Source organism: Misgurnus anguillicaudatus, chromosome 24 (genome assembly GCF_027580225.2).
Source record: "Misgurnus anguillicaudatus chromosome 24, ASM2758022v2, whole genome shotgun sequence".
In the NCBI taxonomy this organism is placed as follows: Eukaryota; Metazoa; Chordata; class Actinopteri; order Cypriniformes; family Cobitidae; genus Misgurnus; species Misgurnus anguillicaudatus.
Genome location: NC_073360.2, coordinates 32,805,956 through 32,828,853, shown reverse-complemented (window position 1 = coordinate 32,828,853; position 22,898 = coordinate 32,805,956). Strand labels below are relative to the sequence as shown.

At 37.1% G+C, this 22,898-nt stretch overlaps 1 protein-coding gene and 1 long non-coding RNA gene across 3 annotated transcripts in view; both read right to left on the bottom strand.

The window, feature by feature from the left end:
• LOC129438471 (sialoadhesin) overlaps window positions 1–22,898 on the bottom strand; it is a 133,149-nt gene that overhangs the window by 85,267 nt on the left and 24,984 nt on the right. Inside the window, exons 3-5 of one of the 2 annotated variants that reach the window (XM_073863436.1) lie at window positions 19,772–20,059; window positions 16,960–17,092; window positions 16,827–16,889 (exon numbers count right to left, since the gene is read on the bottom strand). In XM_073863436.1, the coding sequence (XP_073719537.1) occupies window positions 16,844–16,889; window positions 16,960–17,092; window positions 19,772–20,059 (467 nt within the window). In that variant the 3' untranslated portion in view covers window positions 16,827–16,843. Of the gene's footprint in view, window positions 1–16,826; window positions 16,890–16,959; window positions 17,093–19,771; window positions 20,060–22,898 lie in introns of those variants that run through there. The other variant, XM_073863435.1, reaches the window with a different exon arrangement.
• LOC141361733 (uncharacterized) lies at window positions 15,499–16,740 on the bottom strand. Its single transcript, XR_012367892.1, has 3 exons — window positions 16,107–16,740; window positions 15,898–15,916; window positions 15,499–15,773 (listed from the first exon to the last, which is right to left on the bottom strand). It is a non-coding gene; the product is annotated as an uncharacterized lncRNA (long non-coding RNA).

The following is a 22,898-nucleotide window of genomic DNA, read 5'->3' as shown; positions in this document are numbered from 1 at the left end:
TGGACGCAGCCAGTGTATCAGCGACTCGAAAAGCGAGGTGAACAACTAAAAAAAAAACACTAAAGATAATGAACCCTTTATTATGTCATCGACGCATGGACTTATATGACTGTTACCATTGTGCCCATGTGAGGCATTATACACTGTGTCTATTAGTCATTATATTTCATTACAAGATAAGTTTAAATTGATAATTTGATCAAAACACAAACTACATTGACTCATTTTACAATCCCACTAGCTGATGTTATTTAGACAAAAATATTTTAATTAGCACGATGAAGCTGCTGTTTTAATACACACTTTCATGTCATTGGCTACTGTAGTAAAGGCTTATTGCACTATTACTGTTAACTATTATTCGATTGATTGATTGTTAATTTAAATGATTATTCAAATATGGGAAATTGCATAAATATAAAACGTCTCGTTCTGGTTCTTCATTCTGATTGGTTGAAACGCGTTCTAAGCCGTGATAAAATACCCCGGTAAACCCACGGTTCAGACCGCATCACAAGTATCACTGCGCCACTGTTGCTGCGTACTGATTTATGAAAATAAACACCACAGTCTTTAATCATTTTTAAATTTTTCTACATTTGCACAATTATGGCGATATCCAGATAAATGTCAATAAATATTGTTGAGTCATTTCATCAATAAAGACAAAACGTTCTCTGGGCTGTTTTGTCTTAAATGGATATTTCCGCTATTGTCCACTAGATGGCAATCTTTCCCAACTTAAACACTGACGCATTCACTCGACACAACAGCGTTGTGGTGGATTTAGCGTAACGTGTGAGTTTTGATGGGTCTGAATCTGATCTCTTACAAAGTTCTTCACAAAAATGGAATTATCTCCGCTTTTGAAAATTTGAGAGGTGATAACTGATAAGAGAACAAATGAAGGTAGGATGAAACGTTTTTTTTGTTGTTGTTGGAAAACAAATGGTCTGTTCTTTCATTTGATATTTTATGTTTATTTAAAGAAGATAGTTTTTCTGTTAGGCATTAAACTAAAACTGGGTCGGGCAAAAAAAAAAAAAAAAAAAAAAAAACGCTGACGGGGAAAGAGTTAAGCATGCTTCCAAGCATATTTGATCATCACTTCAACAGTTGCACGATATAAATGTTAATGTATAAATTAGATGAATGTTGATTTACAAAATAAACACCACAGTCTTAAATCATATTTTCATTGTGTCATGCTGCATCTCGTTGGTTGGGAACTGCGCTCTGTTTCAGTCACACTTGATTCTGAGGAACTACTTTGTTTGGCGGAAGAGTAATATTTGTACTAATATAATTACAACTTATTTGTGTTTTATTTTAATAAAATCCCGCTAATGTTATGCATATGAAGTAACCGTTTTATAAACGCAATAAACCCCGCAAAGCGTTGGGTTACCAGTGCATTTTATAACAGCTCCGCTTCGCTTCGTGCCTAACGACGCCCCTTAGCTGTTATAAAATGCACTGGTAACCCACTGCTTCTTGGGGTTTATTGCTTTTATTAACATCTCTAGTACAAAGTTAATTTAATACACTTTATGTAATATTAGCTTCTAAGTTTCATCCTTACCTTCTCAGCTCCCTGCTCAGACGAGTGGACTGGATGAGAACTGACAAAATAAAAGAAAGTAGGAAAAGAGACATAATAAATGTCTCTCTTGTTAAACTGAAGAAAGAATGATTTGTTATTTCATATAAGGCTCAATATGTGTTGTGCTCTGATGTCTACCCCCACCAAGATCTAAAGCATTTCCTTTGTCGTCATGGTTTTATGGTTTAACAAATATTTTACTTGGTGCTCAAATTGAATCTAGCCTTATAAGGCAATGCAGCAAACACAAAATGGCAACACATTACTACCTTAAAGTCTCCCTGTATTTAAGAATTTATCACTGATCGGGTAAAATATGAGAGGAATCATCTGCTCCTGATATTATTACACTCATGTTGACACGCACTCCCGTCTGTGCTGTAGGTGGTACACTTTCTTTTGGTGGTAAGACACATTAAGTTTACCAAATGTATCCCAGCTTTATGTAAGTTAAGGTAAGTGGGGTATATGAATTCGTAATTAAAGTCTGGTTACACAAAAAAATGAAACAAAGGCACCATTAGGTTAATATATAAGACTTAAGCAGTCCAAATGGTTCATTTTGAAAAAAAAAGTAACACTTTTTTTTAGAAGTGTCTGTTGCAAACATGATTTCACACTTGATAAGTCATTATGCATCAAGTACAAGGAAGTGCACTCAAACTTATGATTTTGCTTAGAAACTGATTACATTTATAAAGTGTTACAGTTTTGGTAAAAGTTACAGTAGGTGAATTGGAGATACCAAATTGCCCCTACCCCAAATTGTGTATGAATAAAACTTGTATGGATCATGTTTATAGATTAACCGGTTCTCACCATAAATATAGCAATAGATGCTGGAAAGGTGTAAAGAATAAAAAAATCTCCCTGTAAAAAAACAGTATTTTACTGGCAGCTGTGGTTGCCATTATTGTACTGTTAATTTACATAGGGATACTGTTATTAGAAAAAACGGCATGATACTATTTTTACCTACCGTAGCCAACTGTTATTTTAACAGCATGGTACTGATTGTGTTAGCATCAGCTGTTTTTAATAGCATAATACTGATTTTGTTAGCTACAAAATGTTAGCTGCATTTTATATTTGTCTAGTGAAAACAGAAAAGGCCAAGTTATGAATTTTGTATTTTTCATTCTTATTAACATAGGATCAGTGATGCCACAGTTACTTTGAAAAAGTAATCTGATTACTGATTACTGATTACTCCTTTAAAAAGTAACTAAGTTACTTTACAGATTACTTGATTTTAAAAGTAACTAAGTTAGATTACAAGTTACTTTGTTAGTTACATTCCAGTAGCTGCCAACACCCCCACTGCCTCAACATTAAAAATGACAACCGGTTTTGCCAACACTCACTTTATTGGAAGTGCATTTTTAACAGTAACGTCAACAATGTATCTCCTGACATTTTAAGTTGAACTGTTGTGTTTTAAAAAACTAAAAAAAAAAAATATATATATATGTCTATCAAAACCAGCTGGAATTTTGAACAAATGTAAAACGACTTCTGTATAATTTCACTTTAAACAAGAGTAGTGAATTGTTACAAAATAGATTTTTGTGTTACACTTGTTTTTATTAAATATATATGATTATGACCTCTTTAATATGTAACTGCAAACTTATTTTGTCATTTATCTTTGTAAAAAATAATTAAATTACATTTTTATTTTAAATTTCAGTTTTATCAAATGTTTCAAAAGCAACCAACAGTACAAACTTAAATTGCTGAGACAAAAAAAATTCAATAGTTTGAACACTATGAAAATAAAATTAAATCAAATTAGAATAATATAAATTTTTTAACATATTATACACAGTATTAGCAGCGGGACAAAACTAACAAGTGTTCCTTTTGACCCAACAGGATCTACTCACAAAATAAAAGTAAGTCGAGTAAACTCGACTTACTTTTATTTTGAAAAACTGAGAAGTCTTCAGGATGTTATATAGTAAATACCTTGTAGATTTATCAGTATTGTAACACATGAAACGAGAAACACAACGCGTTGTAAGAAAAAAAGACCGCTTTTGGAATATACTTATCATGGTTGAAAACACAGTTCTGGATCTACACGTGGAAATCGGTGAGTAAATAACGCGATATTTGACAACTCTTCAGAGGTTATGTGCTAATATGCTGTCATAGTGAGATGCAGATGTTATTATCAGGGCTCGGAGAAAATCGCTTTGTTACTTTCGTTCTTCAACTCTCCCACACTTACTGGTTTTGCACTGAAGTCCAGCTTTTGTTGTGTGGGTAGTGGATGACCTCCTGCTCACTGCTTCTCACCACCGGGTGGGACTTGCTCTTAAGTTTGACTGTGTGTGCCGTGCCGCGACTCCAAATGTTTTTTTTTTTTAATTTGACGTAGTGTTTTTGTAGCTGCATCTCTCTTCTCTCTCTATTGTACGTTGTTTACGTTTGTGTCGCTTACACGTGACCTGAGTTGTCCTCGTGCTGAAAACGTGACTTGTCGCACACCTGACTTCACTTCACGAGACGCAAGAAGAAATATATATTTAACTAAGGAAAATTTCAAAAATAGTAACGCACAGTGACTTGGATAAGTAACTTTAATCTGATTACTGGTTTGGAAATATTAATGCGTTAGATTACTCGTTACTAAAAAAAGTGGTCAAATTAGAGTAACGCGTTACTAAGTAACGCGTTACCGGCATCACTGCATAGGATAAACTGCTATGTTTGTTATGCCATAAAACAGACACAATTACAAGCACACATGTTTTAATATTCAGTGCATAAACTGTGGTCCAACACAAAGGCACCACTAACACTAAAATTGTCACGATCTCGGTTTGATCGACCATTCTGTCTTTTTGCTTCTCTGTGTTTGTGTTTGTGTTTGTTTTGTATTTTGACAGCTCCACACGTGTGCGTCTGTCACCAGGGCGATCTCATTATAGTTTTTTTCCTGCACCTGTGTCCTTCACCTGTTCCTCATTTTCTCACCATTTCGTTTGGTATTTAGTCTCCCTGTGGTCATTGTTCTTCTCGAGTTCGTCACTGTTGTGTCTGTTGTGTTCGTCACTTTATGCCCAAGTTGATTGTATCCCGAGTCCCAACCACTTATTGGACGTATTCTTGCATCAGGGTCCATTATGATCTAAAACACATGGAAAAACGAAGGACACATCGCTTTCTTCTGCTTTTAAAGCACCTGTGACCATGAGTTTTGTTTCAAACGTCTATATTTGAGTGCGCTTGTTTGCGCGTCTAGATACGAACTGCCTCTAAAAGGGAAATGATCTACAAATCATATAAAAAAATCTAGATATAACTCATAAATGTAACAATGATTCGTTATATCGAATAGTCATTATTCAGGAGGACGAACGTGTGATAGCTGCTCTACCTGAATTGGCCATACCTGGCCCCACAAGCCACAGCCAGACGCCGGTAAAAACGCCCTCTCCCCTTGCCCTTGAACGAAGACAAGAGGTGACGTATGGTTTTTGTTGCTATTGACACTTACCCGCACGTCGAGCTAAATCTATACTCACCTTGTGAAACTCGTAAGCCCAGAGTAATGAGCCTGTGACTGTTATTGATACTTACCTGCACATCGAGCTAAAGCTATACCCACCTTGTGAAACTCGTAAGCCCAGAGTACAGTGCCTGTGACTGTTATTGATACTTATCTGCACGTCGAGCCAAAGTTATACTTACCTTGTGAGCCCTGTAAACCCGGGGTGAAGAGTCAGTAAGGCCATTCACGATCCATCTGCAAAGCCAAGTTCCAGTTAACTTACCTCTGCTACTTACTTGCATTCTTAGGAGCCACTGGAGTAGAGGAGCCGGGCCCGAGGAGATACGTCGTGGCTAGGCCCAGGAAGTTGCTTTCTGTCTTCCCTCGTATTCATTGTGTGTTTCTGATCTGCCTTCAGGAGAAGAGAAGGGCGCCACGGGAACAACAGCAAAGCAGGAGGTGTGCACAGAGACGAAGGAGCTTCGTCCTGTCCTTTCCCTGCAGGCCCTTACCTTTATTGGCTGGACTCCCCCCCATTATCTGGACCCCCGTCTTCTCCTGGAGGAGAAAGAGAAATATTTTAGATTCCCTTGCCCTCCCCTAACTTGATTTTAAATAATTTAATAAAGTTGTCTTAAATTTTACTCATCTTTCTCGTGTGTCTGGTCATTGGGGTGCTTTTGGGACCTCCTCGGGGTGGAACCTGGGAAGGGGCGTGCCTCACAGAGTCTGTGGTCCGCTCCGACCTGTGACAGATTTTTGGCGTAGTCGGCAGGGTTTCCACCTCGAGTGGAGCGACCAAGGTTCCCCAATGGCCGACAACGAGCTGCCCGAGGCCCCACCCCGAGTCATGCCAGTCTTCATGGGAAACCCCTGAATCCAAAAGTACAGCGGCACGGAGTCTGAGGTGAGGTTGTCTGAGTGGAGGGCCCAGATAGAATACCTTGCCGGGATTCAGGGATTGACCGCAGCCCAGCAACTACAGTTTGTGGTAAATTCCCTGCAGGGAGACGCACGGCGCGAAGTTCAAGCTGCCCCGAAGCCGTACGGGCCACAGCCCAGTCCATCTTTAACTTCCTATCCAAACAATATGGAGACACGACCCCTGTTACTGTCTTGAGAGCCCAGTTCTTCGTGTGCAAACAAGGGCCCCGACAGCTTATCCGTGCCTATGCCTTGCGACTACGGGAGTTGCCTACCAGACTGCAAAAATGCCCCGATCACGGCCTGGAGGATGGTGAAGTCTTGCTGAGGGATCAGTTCCTGCTAGGTATGCGTGAAGGCTCTGTGAGGCAGAGCTTGAGAGTTCAGTTCCGCCGTGACCCCGAATTAACATTTGAAGATCTGAAGAAAGAGGCGGCTGCCCTCGAACGCGACCAGGAAGAGGTCAAAGATTCCCCTGTGTGTGCAACCATCAGTAGCGGTGCTGTCGCCCGCCCTGAGGAGGTCGACTGGAAACAAACTCTGAAGACTGAGCTCATGAAAGACGTCTGTGAACAGATGAAGGAGCTGTCTAAGACCTTGATGGAGGAACTGCGGAGGGGTATCCCTCGTCCGGAGGTAAGAACTGCCCCTCGAGAGCGAGCACACTCTGATGGTGGTCGGGCCCCACTCAGAAGACCCGTCTTATAGAGTAGAACCAAAGGAAGGATTGATCGGGCAGAGTCCCGTGATGGAGATAAAGGTACATGGGGTGAAGATACCTTGTCTGATCGATACGGGGTCACAAGTCACCCTATTTTCAGAGAGCTTGTCTCGAGAAGTTTTTGCCCAGCAGAGTATGCAAGACGGAGGCCCGTCGTGGTTGACCCTAAAGGGGGCATATGGGCTTGATATTCAGTACATTGGATGCGTGATGGCTGACGTGGAGGTACGGGGAATTGTTGTACCCCAGAAGGGGATTGTGGTAGTTCAAGACCACTGTTTAGGGGCACACCGAACTTGAACGGTGTGAACTTAAATAAAGATTGTTCCATTTTACTTATCTTACTCGTTGTGTCTGGTCATTGGGGTGCTTTGGGGACCTCCTCGAGGTGGAACTTAAGGAGGGGTGTGACACACAAAGCCTGTGGTGAATATATGAATATATCCATAGTCTAGATAACTTTATACTGTATATTGGTTCAGTAAAAGAGGAATTTCTCTTAATACCCAGCTAAAAAAAAATAAAAAAATAAAACAATTCTAAGAGGTGTTCATCTGTAATCTAGTTATTTATGGTTAGGGTTTTTGCACTGTGTTGTCTTTTTAATTTTACTCGTTGGAGAAAGCAAAACCATTATATTGTGTTATCCCAAAAAGGTGGTGCTTTAAATAAGTTACCACATCCACAACAACAACACCAAATTTGACCTGCCTTAAAATGTTTAACACATGTGGTTTTGCATAATTTCTAATCAAATTTTAACATAAATTGAATCAATTTGTTAACTCGATAAAAAGAAAAGTAATGGGGAAAACATGTTTAATATCTGTAGTGCTTAAAGCAACACTATGTAGTTTTTTTTACCTTTAAATAGTGTCTCTAAAATTATTTCAGTGATAGAACAACTTTAACTGGACAAATTGTACTGTTGCTGCAACCTGAGCAATCTCCTAGCTGCTACAAGCACACTCTAAAAGTGGCGGTGGAGGGTAGAGCACACAGCCCCGCCCCTCCCCCTGCCTGCAAAAGAGTGTCTGATATCAGGCACTGTTGCGCTTTTCAACCACATGGGGGAGCTGTAAGTCATTTTTACATGGAAACTACATAGTGTTGCCTTAAATGATTTCTATCAGGGTGAAAAAACACCTTCTCACATATTATGAAAATTAGAGGGGTGTGATGGGCCTCCAACATAAATTTTGCCTAGGGCCTCCAAATATCTAGAACCAGCCCTGTATATATATATATATATATATATATATATATATATCGTGATTAATTATTAGCTATATTATATTATTGTTTTATAAGTTAGATAGGATTACTTAGATTGGATTTTTAAATTTTGGATTGGTTGTTGATTTAGATTGCCCTGTTGGATTTGTTTGCTTTTTGTGACCTATTATTTTGCCTTTGTAAGAGAGCCAGTAAGAAAGAGGAAATTGTCCACTGTCTGGGAACATTTTGAAATTGTTGCTCACAATAAAGTGTGTAATTGTTATATTTTACTTTGTTAATATAATTTTAAGTCACACTTTATGGCAGTATGATCTTCAAGTACATTATTTAATGTTTCAAGGTGAAATGCTTGCTGTGCCATAAGGAGCTGACATAGAGCAATAATACTTCTTCCATGCTTCACTGTCTAATAAGCAAAACACAGCACTAAAACTAGTCATGGTGAAACTTTACACACGCATAAACAAATAAACAAAGGTGGACACTACTTGCGTATTTTAGTTATATTTTCCAAGCGTTTACTTTACTTAAAAATGTTCACTACATTCTAAAGTATAGAATCATACTGTGTATTACTTTTATATTGCATATTAAAATTGATTTAATACCCGATTACATAAAATACTTCTACTTTTCTTGAGTAAAAGTAAAGTACTTTTTACTTAAGAAAAGTTAAAAAAAAATACTAGATGTTTAATGTACTTAAATATTAAATATAAACCAAAGATTCGAAATTATGAAATGAAGTGGAGTAAAAATTATGATAATATGCTTTGGAATGTATGTTTTCCAAAGAAAAACACTGATAAAATATAGCCTCTTTCACACAGTAATTCTGGTAAATTACCATGAATTTACCAGAATGAATTTACCAGTAAATACAAAAATGTGCTGTTCACACACGCAGCGACGCTCCGTCCCCCCACCAGCAAGACATCATTCACACATCAGCATCAAAATACCGGCAAACCCGGAGAGAAAGCGGAAGCCACCTGTGGCGCGCGGCCGGCGAGCTCCGTCCGTGTCGTATTTGTAAACGGCGGGTTATGACTTAATATCCACGGTCCGTATTTTGTTGTTTTCACATCTGTGGCAAACGGTCGCGAAGTTGCTCGTGACCAAACAACATTGCGTTAGGCGGCGTCAAACGGAACCTGCACGTTTGCACATTAGGCTTCACAGATGGTGTGCTAAGGACGTCGGCAATTTGGCAATTAGATGGTAAGCTGTTTTAAACAACTTTGGTGAAGAAATGTGGATGTTAACTTCAGGTGTGCTCGACTTTTAAGCAACATGTGTGTGGAAACGTCCGTAAACAGTCTGGGGGAAACCGCGTCACCTGTATAAAAAACTTTCTGATTGGCCCGCCCGATCTGTCAGCGCGGTCTGACGTCATCTAAATGCCGGTAATGCTATATTTTTCGTTCACACACAGCGCTTACCGGCAAATTACCGTTAATCTTACAACCTGTCTTACTGGTAAATTGGGAGCACTGATTTACCGGAAAGGTTCTGTTCACACATGACATGTTAACTGCAATTTACCAGTAAATTACCAGTAAAGACTGTATGTGTGAAAGGGACTTATGAATACTTGAAAAATACTGTTGAAAATGTACGTTTATGTAGAAAGTAAAAATACTTAAGTAGTGTCCGCCTCTGCATAAAGTAACAATTCGTATCCCACCCCAGACTACTCTCCCACATACACTGTACAAAGTCTTACTTTAATGTCATTCTTCAAACAATTAATGATTAATTAATTAATTAATTGTAGACACCCCATGAAAATTAGCACAGAAAAATATGATTTTTTTATTTTATAACAGGACAATTAAAAAAATTCTGCTTAGGTCATTGCATAAAATGTATTTTATTTATCTGCTATTTCTTTTAACAGTAGCTAGGTGTCACTAGGGAGCAATGCTTAATGTAGCTTCGTGTAAACCTTTGGGTGAAGCAATGGGCTGCTAGGTGTCAGTGGTTCAGGAAGCCTCATTTTGCCATCACTACACCTATCTATTCAACATCATGTCTGATCATGTTACTTATTTTTTTCTGTAATTATTGCACAAAACCAACTAAGCCAAGAATAACATTCAACAACGACTAACAAACAAACTGAAAAAAGAACAAACTAACTACAGGCAGAGTATATATATACATGACAAGAACCAATCACAATGCAGAAACAATTAATAACCATGACAACAAACAGACAGTGGGTATCAATTAATTGTATCAATTAATAATACAAGGGAAACAAAAGGACATGATTGTGAGTATTTCTTTAATTATTCTAGCATTTCTTAAACACACAATTTTATCGTGCATTAAATATATAATTGCATTTACCAAATATTATGATGATCTGTGATGTTTCATTTCTTTAGTCAGTGATGTTTAATGATGAAGTGACAACTCCCACTCACAAGGGTCCATTGCAACGCCAAAAATGTAAATACAAAAAAGTAAATACCGTAAAACTTGTTAATAATGATTTTTTTTCTTTTATTAATCTTACAGCATTATAGTTTATACAAAATGACACTTTCATCTTCTACTCACCTTTTATGTTAATTCATACTTGTATCACAAAGATTATATTTTAGAGAAGTAATACTTTATACAGTGCTCAGATGGTCTCATATCGTCCCATCCATAGTCATTGTTAAAATGGGTAGACAATATGAAGTTGTTGCCACGGCAGGGCCACTTTAACCTATGGGGACATTTTTAACTACCTCGTCCTGTCAAAAGGAGTTGACGGAAAATTATTAAAGTATTGATGCCTACTAATATTTACATAGTGGGTCGTGTACTGTTACACAGTAAGGTTGATTTTGTCTTTTTATTAGTAAAAGTGCTCCCCAGCCTGTCCAACAACACTGCAAAAAATGACTTTCTTACTTAGTATTTTTGTCTTGTTTTCAGTAGAAATATCTAAAAATTCTTAAATCAAGATGTATTTTCTTGATGAACAAAATGACCTAAGAAAATATGACTAGTTTTTAGACAAAAAACATACAATTTAAGTGAATGTGTGCTTAAAACAAGCAAAAATATCTGCCAATGGGGTGAGAAAATGTTACTTGAATTAAGTGTTTAAGAAAAAAGAAATCTTATTTCACAATTTTTTTTTCTCACCCCATTGGCAGATCATTTTGCTTGTTTTAAGTACAATTTCACTTAAATTGTATATTATTTTTCTTAAAACTAGACTTATTTACTTAGGTCATTTTGCTCATCAAGAAAATACATCTTGATTTAAGAATTTTTAGATATTTCTACTGAAAACAAGACAAAAATACTAAGTAAGAAAGTCATTTTTTGCAGTGAACTTGCTATTTTATTTTCATATGAACTAAAACTTAACAGCAATTAAGTCTCCTGATTTAAAGGAAGGAGTCTTGGCAATTTTGCAAATGAATTCCATCTTGTTCACATATTGTTTAATAAGAAATGCCTTACAGATAACATCCGTTCACATTGTAAAGGTTTCTAATAACTATTAATAACAGGAAACAGGAAACTTGTCACATTATAAGGGTTTATAAATAACTTCACAACAATGCTGTATTTACCCCTTTAGCCAAAGATTGGACCAATTCCTAACTATATACCTTTGCTAAAACATACATTTATTCAAATTATAAATCATGGTGCAATTACCATGGAGTTAACCTGGTTGTCTTTGGTTGGGCTGCCAGATTTGTTGATCTTGATTAGGCCATGGGTTGGTTTGGGTTGACCTAATTCCTTTCTGTTGTGTCCAGGCTCCACAGCCCCACCGCCCTTCCTGTGATCTTTTTGGTCTCTTCCTCCTCATTGTTTTGCTGTTCTGGACCGCATTTCCCAATAAGTTTTCTCAAGTCTTAGCACACTATGAAGACTCTTAAGGTAAACCTTAACTACATGTAACACTACGCTACTCAAAAATAATTTAAAATAATAAACTTCTAGAGAGCTTGGGCACAAATAAACAAAACACTTCAAATCACTCAAAAAACAAAGATTTATTACAAAAATTAGCAAACAGTTCATGGACCCCATTTACTTCCATAGTATTCTTTTTCCTACTATGGAAGTAAATGAGGTCCACGAAAGATTTGGTTACAAACATTTCTCAAAATATCATCCTTTGTGTTCATTAGAACAAAGAAATGTATACAGGTTTTTAACAACATGAGAGTGAGTAAATGATGACAGAATTTTAAATTTTTGGTGAACTATTACTATAAACTGGGGGACTTCTTCCTCTGCTTAGTTTTTCAGTTCACAAATTCTGCCATCTAAATAGAGAATTGTCAGAAACTGGCTTTTAAAGCGGATGAGAGCTGAGCCTCTCAATGGTTTGTTGCATGTTACGCCCAAAACACCCATTACTCATTACAAGAATAGGAACAACCCTTTAGACTGTGTGCTAGGCGCACAAACCATTTTGCTTGTCATTAAATTAGCAAAAGTGGATTCTAGCACGCCCATTTTGACTGTGCACTGTGTGCTTTAGACAATGCGCTTAAATCGTTAAAATAGTGCCCATAAACTTTAATTATGAATAATAACATTTACCATACAAACACATAGACATTGACAAAAACATCTATCTGTAATAATCAAGCAACCCTGAACACCTTTACTAGCTGGTTCACCTGGGACACGTTCAAGTTCAAACCAGTATGCAACGTAATGCCACGGTTTTCTGGTTGAACAACATGTTTCCTGGAAATGGTGTGCACCGGTATGCAACAGGGGCTGCATCCGAACGCTTAGGCAGCTCACTTCCCGCCCCGCTGCCTCACGAGGCAATGACTTAGGCAGCATGAAGGCAGCTCCAAGAAACACATTAATAAATAAATAATGTGTTAAAACCTGTGTAAATTACTCATTCTTGACAAAAGCTGTGTACGTACGCACATTTAAAAAATGTCGGGCTGTAAACGGGTTCGGGCTTTTAAAAAGCTGTCAATCAAAATGTACTTTCGGGTTCGGGCCGAATTCTGTCGGGCTTCGGCCATATCGGGCCTAACTTTTAAGGCCCGATTACAGCTCTACTTTGGGGCCCCTTGGTAGCCCGGGGACCAAGACAATTGCCATTCTTTGCCTAATGGGCAAGTCCGCCCCTTCCTATCTAAAATACAGTAACGTTTTACTTTTACATTTATCACTGGAGCACTGAAAGGTAAAAGCTACTAAAATTATCCCTGCAGAAATTTTCCCCACTGACAAAAAACCCCCTTAAAACATCTCTCATTTCAGTTACTTGTTTATTGATATTGTGATTTATATAAAGAATAAAATATGTCTCATGTTATTTCATTTCCAATTAATGAAGCCATCAAAAGCACAATATTTACATAATGCTATTATAATATGTAATGTTCTTAAAATAAAAATTTCTTTCTTACTTTTTAACAGTTTAAATATCTTTTTCTATTTCAAAGTAACAGAAAGGTTTACAAATGGTTCTTCTATATCAATGGGTAGAACCTTAATGTTTTTAACATTTTTAAGTGTATGGTTATTTAAAGGGACATTTAATCGGTAGAAACATTAATCTTTGTTGAAAGTGGGTCATATTTGTAGTCGAAATGTAACATAAATTTAGAATTTGGTGCCTATTTGACAGAGAAAAGAAAGAACGTGTCTTTAGGGCGCATTTGTATGGAAAGCTCTAGATCTGCAAGCCACTCCCACTAATCCAGAACACAGCTCAGCTGTCTGCTATTGTGTACATACATGCCAGGTTAGTATAAGAAAGAATATAGAAACACTCACTTTATAGTCAGACGTTCGTTTATCCATGCAGGCTTTGGCTGTCGCTTCCAGTTTACGATTCTAAAATATGTATCCAGGACGCCGCTGTCCATATACGGTAGAGCTGAAGATCTTTGCCCGAACCCGACGGGACCCGTCGGAACCCGACGGGCTCGGGCGGGTTCGGGCTTTATTTCTAACATTTTACACGGGCACGGGCTTCCGCTCCGGCTTTGTGAGGTAAATGAGCAGTCAAGTTCAGTACCGCGCTGAAGCCATTTATTTAATAATTTTCTTAATCAAAAACATGTAGCCTAATCTTGGTGAGTAAAGGTTTTTCAATGTATAACTAAATATTAATTGAGTCTTAAATACATAATTTAGACAAAGGATATAGACTAATGTTGGCAGTAATGGAGAGAAGTGCCAACGCAAATCCCACGGAGCCTTTCTCTTAATTTCGTTATTGCCAAATACCCATCTTAATTCAGAATGTATTATCTTAATTTAATTCGTTAAGAAATAATAATTTTATTGGCCTATTTATAGTCTATTGCATAGGCCTATTTAGAATGAGATGTTACAATGTTACAGATGACTTATTTTATTTCTTTGTTTCAACTTCCAAGTTTGCGTGTAGATTATTAGTAATGAATAAATAATGTTAAAACCTGTGTAAATTTCTCATTCTTTACAAAAGCTGTGTGTGTGCGCACATTTAAATAATGTCGTGCTGTAAACGGGTTCGGGCTTTTAAAAAGCTGTCAATCTAAATGTACGTTCGGGTTCGGGCTGCATTATGTCGGGCTCCGGTCATTTCGGGCCTAACTTTTAAGGCCCGATTACAGCTCTAATATACGGTACGAAGCTTGGGTGGTTGGTTCACCACACAAACTAATTGTCTCTGGAGCAGGCTTCACTCAGTTTCTTATTTATTTTTGAGAGTGCTTGGCCAAAGTGTAAATAATCCCAAAGAAGAAAAAGCGCACCCTGCACACAAACGCGTCTACCGCACAATATGTTTACTCCACAGATCCTGTGCTCGTGAGCCGAAACTCATCTGTGAAACAAACATGCCCAAAGTACCTCTCTTTCCCGGGACCATTTACCACACAAACGTCCATACCTTGATCTGATGCAGAAATTTCATACAGAAGGCACACAGTGAGAGTACAGGCACTACTTGTCCGTCCAAGCTCGGGCCAGACCGGGCTCCTCTACGCAGCAGCTCTTTGCTGTATTGTGGTTCATAAAGGTGCAGATTAGAGCATCACACTTGTGAAATCACCCTCGTCCATATCATATTGATTTCCTTTCGCTATTATTGTAACATGAAGTCTGGGTCGCTCCACATTGTCTGTTAGCTTAGCTTAGCATAAAGATAGCGGCTGATTGTTGCTTTTCGGGTATGTTTCTTTTCGTAAGTCCCACCCACTGATCTGTAATAGGTCTGTAGTGTGAATGGGTCCCACCCATAGCCCCCCCCCCCCCCTTGGAAAAATGAGCAATGAGTGTTTGTAGTCTTACACCCTCGACAAAGATATAGCACTTACTTCTTTCAATGGCACAAAATTAAGATTTTTACATCATTGAAAGAAGGAAGTGCAACATTGAAATCTGTATTTCTCCCGTCTCAGGGGAAACTAAAGGAATGATGCACGACCATTCAAAAACATGACTGGGGTTCTAATAATACAAAGCTTAATGCAAATCGGTGAAGTGTCCCTTTAAATGTAATTCTCAGTGAAAACTAAATTTTATGTTTACACTGATATTTCTATACATAAATGAAAAAACGGTTTGCTTGGCGAACTTGCTTATTGGAGATAGACAAAGATACAGATGCCAAACAAAATTAGTAATGCATTTAATATAAAAAGTACCCATAACAATGTTTTACTGGTTAAATGTTGACAATTGTTGGCTTTCTCTGTATAAAAACACTGTATTGTGTATACATTTTGGAGATATATTCATTCTACATTTTCATAATTGTTGAGATCTTCAACGTTGCTGTAAAACTCCTCATTCTTAAAGTTTCAAGAGAGACACAGAGATAAAGTCAGTCAATAACATTTCAGACACTATTTGAAATCAAAAATTGAGTGTTAATTCACAGTGTAAAGAAATGGTAATGATAAGTTATATACTTACAGTGTAGTATTTTGGCTCACTGGGTTGCACAGGAAACAAATAAGAGGTGAACATTTTAAGGTATGCAGATAAATGTGTTACCTCCAATTACTATGCAATATACATATTTCATTATTATTATTTTTTTAAATCAATATAGTATTAAATCAATATAATACTTCACTGAAAAATACAGCTTTAGAGACTGACTGGATTTAAACGCACAGTACCTTTTTGGTGATGGCATATAAGTGTTAGAGGAGGGATTGTTTTCTAACACTGCATGTGCATCCTTTGACCTGTGAGCAGATGATTTTATTAAGGCCAATTCATACTGATCCATCAAACGCCATCAAATTCATTCATTTGAGAAAAAGAATGGCATTATTGCAAATGTCACCCTAAACACCCACAGTCTTCCTACTTTGCATTTTCGTGATGTAATACCACTTTTGGCTGTCGGGAAGAAGTCTGCTATAAATCTCACACAAGTGCGGGCTCAGAAAAAGTCTGCATATCAACCAATATAGGGGCGCCAATGAGCACTCATAAAACCATAAAATGCCAAATAGGATACCCTACTACGGTCTTCTGGACTTAACTGACAAGTGCATGGAGTGGCCATTGTAAGTCAACGATACTGCAAGTCTACATGAAGTGTTCCATTTGATATGTAGACAGTGATGCTGTTATTTAGACTTTTTGGATCAAAAAAATTGGCATAAGCCCCGTTCACACCGCCAGCAACTAGCTGCGGCAAAGCATCATGATCCCATTCATTTCAATAAAAGCTTGGCTACTTTCAGCAACAATGATACACCATCTGTATACCTACTGTAAATGAGAAACTATTTGCTTACTTAACTTGCCTAACAAAAACAAAGGAAAGTGTGTTACTATATATATAGTATAGTTCAGGCTTCTATATGGTTACGTATGTGGTTAAAAAATAGCTAGATAGATAGGCTTACCTTTTATTAGTCTGTAATTCTTGCGTATCATTAGGTGACGACCTACAATTCGTATTGACATTGTTAATTTGAGAAGGTATAAGAATATATAACCTATGTTACACATATGTACCTGTTACACTTCTTGTATATGATGACTCCAGCAAGTATGCAAATGACAAGCAAGACAAATATAGGGGATAGAATGTAAGCCATATTTGTCTTCATGTCAAAGGTCATCACATCAGTTCCATTTTGGGAAATAACTAAAGGAACAAGCAAGACATACATTTAGTTTTTTTGTGAATTGCAGAATTGACAATGTAAACCTCTATTAGTAATGTACAGAGTAAAGTATTTTAGGACATCCCCTCATTATTAACTTAGACAAAATATTAAACGCACTCTCATGTCAGCTTTGAATAAAAAGCATCTGATCAACATGTAATGTAAAAAGTGCATTTAAATACTCACTATTACAGATCTATAAAATACTTTCCTGGTGTTTTGATTTATTTTGGCCTTTATTAACTCTTTCGCCGCCAGCATTTTTTATGATTTTCACAGAAGTTTAATGCCTTCCAGAAAATGCTCCTTTTTAAATATATAAACATACAATATATGAAATAAAAGAACAGACCCTCTGCTTTCAAACAAAACAATCTGTTTCATCCTACCTTCATGTGTTCTGTTTTTATCACCTCTCAAATATGTTTAGGTTTCATCAAAAACACAAAATTTTGAGCAAAAAGCTGAGATAATTCAATTTTTGTGAAGGACTTCTGATATAGATCAGATGCAGAGCGAACTTTAAAACATACACAGTACATACAGCTGTTTGCCCTAGGGCAATACTTCCGTTTTTTATAAGTTGCCACCTGGTGGATAATAGCGGTATTGCAGATTGACGAGATAACTTGTCAATGGCGGGGAAAGAGTTAAAAACTCTGTTGTGCTGTTTGTTTGACACAAATGCAAATGCATATTCACAGATTTTTAACCATTTTTACAACTTAATAATGTTAAGCAAGCACATTAAATTAATATTTATGTAGCATACTATACAGATTAATCTCCCGAATACATGCAGACCACAATAAAATGTTTACAAAGCACATCAAATATTGATCCACTGCTAGGGGTGCACCGAAATTTCGGTCGCCGAAAATTTCGGCCGAAAATGGCATTATCGGTTTCGGGCCGAAATAAAAAATCCAGCCGAAAATTTAAACCGAAAATGAATGTCAACCGCGCCCCTTACATCTGTGCGCTAGCGCTTGGGTTTCACTCAGCCTCACGGTGATCAGTCGTCTCACACCCCTCCCCTTCGTGCTCAAGCAGGTTTCACTCAGGGTCCAGCTGTTTGCACGGGTCTGCAAAGATTAAGAATGTCTTGATGTGTAAACTTTAGAGAGAGTCGCGCTATGTGTCTCTTACCGTAATCCATTAACGTACATTTGGCGAATAAAGCAATGAAACCAACGTAACGTTTTTATGTGGAGCGACTGTTGCGCTGTTTGGGATTCACCATCAGTCTCTGTATATGCATGCGTTTAAGTGCCCTTAAAGCCGAAAGTATACAAGGGACGTCCGCGTATGCGCGCCATCATTTTCGTCATCAGGCGGGTCCGCGGCCGGCCGCGCGGACCGTCCGCGTGCAGCCCAAAATTTGAGACCGCACGGACAGTGCGCGTACAGTCCGCGTACAACATCGCATGCACGTGAAAATATTTAGACAGGACACTCCACTACAAACAATTATACAAAGGAAATAGACAGCATTTGCACACATACTATCGTTTTTCTTCTTTAATTTTAGTTCATCCATAAACAGAAAGCTGTGGAGCATGTTTGTTACCATATTGTTTGATTCCTGTTCTTTGTTGTCTTCTTGTTTGTTCTAAACTGTGTTTGCAATGGTGGATCGGTTTCTTTTCTTCACCTATCCTAATGTTTTAATGTACTGTAAATGTCTCCAAATCAGTGCTGCACTAGAGTAATAATTTGAATAGAGACGCGTTTAAAAAAAAACAAGCAAACATAAATTCTCTCTGTTATTGACAGGGCACATATAAACAAAATTCTCTCCACAGTATTCTTTTTCTAATAAAAACATTTGCTTATGTCTGTATAGATTACAGTCAGATTAACCTACTGAAGTCTGTGTCATTAATGTTGATCAAACAACCCATGACAAAGAGACAAATAGCTCTAAAAAATAATAATATATTTAATTTATTGTGTTATGATTAATTTAATTTGATTTCTGTACCTAATGCTAATTTCAGACCTTATTAATGTACAACTTTGTTCTCTTTTATAAATGTTTGCAATTTCTTTATTGTTTATTAGATTTTTCCCACCTGCTTTTTGCTAATCCGAAAAAATAATCTGATCTGTGCCTCAAAAACTGTAATGTGATCCGAACTGTGAGTTTTTTTATCCGTCACACACCCCTAGTAAAGTTAGCACACAGTGATAGCCATAAATGCAATTGTACTAATAATTGGCATAATAATTTATTTCGGTGTTTCGGTTTCGGTTTTTCGGCCTTGGTTTCCTTTTTTCGGTTTTCGGTTTCGGCCAAGAATTTTCATTTCGGTGCATCACTATCCACTGCTTTATACCCATGCAACACGTGTGAATAGATTTTACAATAACTGTATTACTTTCTTAAATAATTGTGTAACAGAAATTGTGTCTATTACTATCTTGCTAGCTCTTATTGTTGGTGACTTTAATATCCACATTGATAACCCAAAAGATGCGTTAGGGCTAGCTTTCATGAATGTTCTTAACTCTGTATTAGAAAAAAAAAGTGTTAAAACTAACAAGGTTTGAGCATGTAGCAATAATGAAATAAGGGGGATTATAGGCTGATATAAATCAGTAATTGAAATTAGCATATAGACACATTCTTTATGCATTCATGTGTTCATACTCACAGACTTCAGTTGTGTTTTTTGTAGCTCTTGTTGTAATGCCTCCATGATGTGTTACATTACACTCAATTTCTGACTGCTCATCCTTCACAACACCGGTGCGCGTCAATGCGATTTTCCACAGACCGTTTTCAATATGGAAATCGTCTACTTTATCAGATCCTTCAATACCCTTCAGAGTGATGTTTGGTTTGCTGTATGGACAGGTGTGGAAGGTAAAACATGCAACTGTAATGCTGTCACCAGTCGTCGCACCTCCATATATATTGATAGTGGGCTGCCTTGGACCTGCTACATGAGTAGAAACATTAGAATTAGAATATGACATGTTATTACCGTTCTTCCTCATTATACCTTTAAGTTAAAGACATGTTTTTTTTTTTTCTAAGTGACAAATTTCCCCAGTTGCTCATAATAAGACAGCTAGAAAATTCATGAATAAAACAATAAGTTAAAGAAAAGTATTTACATACTGTCAACAATAATCATAGAGGTGACATCATAAAACTCATAGGTGCGCCATCCAATATTTTCTGGGTCAATCCATGCATATAATTTTTCTCTATTGTGCGACGGATCCACGCTTTTGATCAGCAGACTACAATCCCGATCTGAGTTTGTAGGGTTATATATATCAGTTTTTCCTCTGAACTTGCTTATGACTTCTTTTGTTTTCTGGGGATCATAAACTAAAGGGTAGCCTTTCGACACCCACTGATACCACACAACTCTACGTGGTTTAGTAGGTGGGTTTGAAGTGTAAGAGTAAGAGCACGGTATAACCAGACAGGAACCTTTGAGACCATGAATTTCCTTTGGCATTCTGACTTCCCATGCCAAAGTCTCATACAGCAGAACACCTGTGAGAAAAAGTCAGTGAAAAAGTTTACTGCTGTAAATTGCTAATTATTTGTTATGATATAAAAACATAAGCTCTTTTGTTATGCAGTAGAATTTATCATTTGGAGATTAATGTAGATAAAAAATTAAGCATCTTTGTAATAATTGTTGTTTATCAAAATGTCAATTTGTTTAGATTTTTTTCTTAATATCTACTCTTACAAAATATCAGAAGCCCAAAGACATGAATGACAAACAGAAGACACTTTACCTTGGAAAAGTAAATGAAGTAACAAATCCATAGCTTCAGGTCAAAATTATGTTGTTTATCATTTACTAAAAGAAAAATAGTTCATGTTATTAACACTAAATAAAACATAGGCTATACAGAAATAACAGTATACAAGTAGTTTTTCATAAGCATTCCTATTTTCTCTGAAACTCGCATTATTTCAAATTCTTCACCGCAGCATATCCAGCATTACTCTGCAATCTGTAGAAGTAAGCTAATAATAAAATAATTCATGGGCGGAGGCTGAACTTCCTTTGAGGAAAAAGTGTGCTTCCCCTTTAAAACACAGACAGAATAAAGATTTTCTAACACCAGTATTACTTTCAAAGTGTAATCTGGCAACACCATAAGCCTTACAAGCATAAACGCTCGCAATAAATTAGGCATCTTAGCTACATTTACAAACAGAAAATACAGGAAATGTGTTCACAACATTAAAAACAAAACCATTTTCTGGACTGAATGTCTTCTTTAGGCATCAGTAAGTATTTAGTGTGACCTCTCTTGGCCAGACACACATCTTGAGCTTTTTAAAGGAGACCGAAGTCCTGAAGTAATTCAATTAAAATTAGTATTTAATTTTATTTTTTATTTATTAAGAGATCTTGCAGTGGAAGAGTAGTTTACCCTAAATACTTTTATACAGCTTTTAATCTTACATGCAAATTTCCTGTATTTTCTAGTTGTATTATAATAAAAAGAATGAGAAATAATTGATCACTATACAATTGCAAAAACAACAAATCTAATAGTGACATGGTTGCACAGTACTATGGTCGTATGTCGTATCAGTTGTAATGTATTTGAGTACATAGTGGAGTTAAACCAAAAGTTGCTAACATCATCGAGCTATTGAATAAAGTACAAAATAGCCAAAAGATACTGTACTTAAGTAGGCAGTAAATATGCAAGTATCTGCGCAAATCAGCAGGGTCTTATAGAAAATCATAAAAATGTACATCCAATACAAAAATTAAATTGCTGCGGCCCAGTACATACTACATGCAGAAGTGATCTTGAAAAAGGATGAAAATATTACATACCTTACTTTTTTTTATTTTCACTTCGTCTGACCAGTCCCCTGCACAAGCAAATTGAAAGCCAGCCAAGTGAGAGAACATTTAGTCCCACCTTCCAGAACCAAATCATCAATAGAAAACAATGATGATGATTCTCTGTGGGAGGGGCTTGAGAATCTAAGCATTATGCTCAGTAGCTGAAATAAGTGAAAAAAAGGGATTTTTAGCACAATTTGAGCTTAAGAAACAAAAGTTATGGTTAATTGTTGGTAAGAAAAATGTTGTTTAATACTGTATAGCCTATCTACCTTCCTTTAAAAACTACCTACAGGCAGTTCAAAATCTCAGACACTCATCTTGATGCTTACCAGTAAAATGTTCTCTGCATTTTTGGCAGACAGCGTGTTCCTCTTTTCATATACAATATTTCCTGTTGTGCTAAAAGGTGCATGGTGCACAGAGGTAGATTTGTGCATGTTGTGCAAGAGCAAACCCAGCAAGCAATTTTGGATAAAACAAGGCTAAATTTGGGCTGCCAGTGAATGTCTACAGACGTCTAACCGTAGCCCAAGGACAGACAATGCGTATACTTTTATAATGTAAAAAATATAAGATGCAAAAGAAATGAAAGCAAACACATTTAACACCTGTCGAGTTACATGTCGGAATATCATACATCTTTGAGTTATTTTGCGAATGGGAAGCCACTTGCTGGGAAGCGGCCTGTATTGCCCTGCCAAAAACAAGCAGCTGTCTTCTTTGAGTAAGGGTGTCACGATTTCGATTTTAAATCGAAATCGATCGAAATTAAGCCACAACCTTGAACTTCGAATTAAAAAATTGGATCGTCGATGCTGCCACGCCCCATGTCACGTCCGGTCGGCTTGCCAAGCGGGGGAAAATAAACTCTCAGAAGTGCCTTTAAAAACATCCATCCAGCGGAACGCGATTTATATTTTAAACACGAGGGATGTATTGC